At 52.9% G+C, this 2,548-nt stretch overlaps 1 protein-coding gene across 1 annotated transcript; it reads right to left on the reverse strand.

Moving 5' to 3' along the window:
- Window positions 1–456: 456 nt before the first annotated feature.
- Window positions 457–2,312, reverse strand: LY79DRAFT_663029 (uncharacterized protein). The gene is made up of 3 exons (XM_060562835.1): window positions 1,934–2,312; window positions 1,607–1,624; window positions 457–1,087 (listed from the first exon to the last, which is right to left on the reverse strand). The coding sequence occupies exons 1-3, from the start codon at window positions 2,176–2,178 to the stop codon at window positions 817–819; spliced, it is 534 nt and encodes a 177-aa protein (XP_060408700.1). The 5' UTR covers window positions 2,179–2,312; the 3' UTR covers window positions 457–816.
- Window positions 2,313–2,548: the final 236 nt, after the last annotated feature.

Below are 2,548 nucleotides of genomic sequence, written 5' to 3' on the forward strand. Positions count from 1 at the left end.
GGGTAAATTATTCCTAGGTATGTATATTGGTGCTGCCCGCCGTTCACGCCTGAGTTGTTGCCGCCGTCGCTGCCGCTGCCGCTGCCAGTACTGTCACTGTCGTTGATAGGGAGGTGAGGTGAGGCCCCCTGCTTACTTGTTCCCAAAAGAGTATGCACCTCAGATCATGACCTGAGATTTGGCCCCATGTAAGATGGGAGGGACGAAAGCGAGAAGGGGGAAATTGTAATTTTTTATTAAATGAATAAAAAGAAGAATAAGAGGTGACCTTGGATGCAGGCCACAAGACACAAATGACGGTCGCTGGGGGTCGGGGTCCAAGAGGAAGGCATGAGACAAAATGATGAGGGAAGTGTATTCGTACTTGCACGTAGCAATGTGCGAATGGCTCAGGGTTGATGTAATTGGAACCTTGTTTGAACCAAAGAGGGGGAAGGGGGGAAAAAAAAAAAAAAAAACCAGGAAAAAAACAAGGAGTCGATGAGAGAAAGCTGCATAGCAGGAGCTTCGCTCTGGCATGTGCACAGCATTGCCACTGCTCGAGCTTGTTGGGGTCCAATTCTGCAATTCTGCTCCTGCAAGATACGAAGGATGCTGATTATGTGCTAATCTTATTCTTCTTGGCCAGAGAGCTGTCTGCTTCCGGCCGTGTGGGGAGGCAGGACCGGGGTTGCTAAGTGTAATGTGCGTTCTGGATTTCTAGACAGGCAGACAACAGAATTTGATTGATTCATCTGGTTGCCTGGAGTCCCGCGTAGGCTTGCTTGCTTCGACCCTACTGCATCTGCGTCAGCTACACTCCTCTTATTTTTTAGTCTATATCCGGACTCCAAAATCGAAACCAGTCTTGCGCGCGGTACGGAAGGAAGGGAATAGGCGGGTGCGGCGACCGTGGGGCGGCGCGCGGGAAGCGACCGTGTGAGCCACAACGCGGGCGATTTGGGTCGTCGGGACGGAGAAGAATGCGAATGTGATTGCGACGGAGGGCAAGGTGGGACTCGCGACGGGCTGGATGCCTGCTACTTTGGATGGAGAAGGTCGCAATTCGAGAGACACATTGCCTTGGAGCCCCAGTCCCGGTCGGGCGCTAGCCGTCGTCAATAGTCGAGGTTACAGTTCTTGGCTCCACCGTCGCCCTGGGAAAAGAAAAGTAGTTTCCGCCTCGTGGATCAGGCCCTGTCCTTTACTCCCTCCTGTTCGGTCCTGCCATTCGTCGGTCCCTGGCGTGGCCAACCCCTCATCCTAGAGCAGACAGCTGGGCGCGGGCCCACATCAGATCCGTGTAGGAAACAATGACCTCATACTGTCTTTGTCAAGCGAACTATACGGTGTGGCGTACGAGGCGGCTACGGCAGGTACGTACCGCCCGCATCCTACTACCTACCTAGTACATACCGTCATCAGGTTAGCTGCGCTGCCGCCGTTGTGACTGCTCCTAGCTGAACAGCCTCTGTCCCGGAACTACCTCGGTACGCCAGCACAACGTGCACTCCCCTCTGATCTGGAGTGAAATTACGGTGTAAAACGTACTGGAAAGTACCTGCCTACCAAAGTATGTACGAAGGAGGGTGCTTGCCGGTACATGCCTCCAAACCTCTTCCCTTACCTACCATACCTTAGGTTACTAGTACATTTTGTATGTAAACGTCGAATCAGGTATCCACCGCTCTCTCACCCTCGACGTCTCGATCTTCCACCACAATGCGTACAACGGGCATTTTGCATCCGGCAGGTGACGAGACGCAAACTCTTCCGACACTCACGACCGAAAGTCCCCTTCTGAGGACTGAAAAAGAAGCGAGCTTCGACACTTCCATAACACACTACGCCTAGCGTACAGGTATCTCCGCAGCACTGCTACCTACCCCATCCCCCTCTCGTCTCGTCTCGTCTCGTCTGCAGGGTACAGAATACTACGTGGACGGACACATACCTTAGGTCGACGACATGCGCTCCCAGAGCTTCCATGCTGCCCATGTTAAAACCATGGCCCCAACCATTGGCCCAACTCTCTACACCACCATCTTTAATTCCAAACTGCCCATTTTTCCGGGGTAGGGAAGGGACGGAATGGAATGCTCTTTGCCCTGGACCCTGGACTTTTCCGTTGCCGCGACCCGAACACATTTCGACTCCTATGACGAACCCGCAAGACGAACCAGACGAGCAGGTATCCATATACCACAAATCAACTAGTACTACACTAACACGCGAGACGAGCAGGGAGCCAGAGACACGCCAGACCCTCGGGGTGGGCACCACGCCCCAGAAGAAAATTCCAGCGAATAAACTAACTGAATGCCACACCGCACATGAAGTAGCTATTCTCTGCCTCTGTCTAGCATATCACGCGTTGCACAAATGCCTAATCAATACCCTCCACAGATACATAACACAATATGCTATGTAGGCAGCCAAAACACGCATACACACACACACACACGCACTACCTGGCATGGTCATCATCTGTCCCGTCGAATCACCGCACATATAGACCGAGGCTATCCAACACCCTCCGATTTCCATGCCGACAAAGGACCCTGTGGTG

This window comes from Colletotrichum navitas (assembly GCF_030913465.1).
Source record: "Colletotrichum navitas strain CBS 125086 chromosome Unknown LY79scaffold_101, whole genome shotgun sequence".
NCBI classification, from domain to species: domain Eukaryota; kingdom Fungi; phylum Ascomycota; class Sordariomycetes; order Glomerellales; family Glomerellaceae; genus Colletotrichum; species Colletotrichum navitas.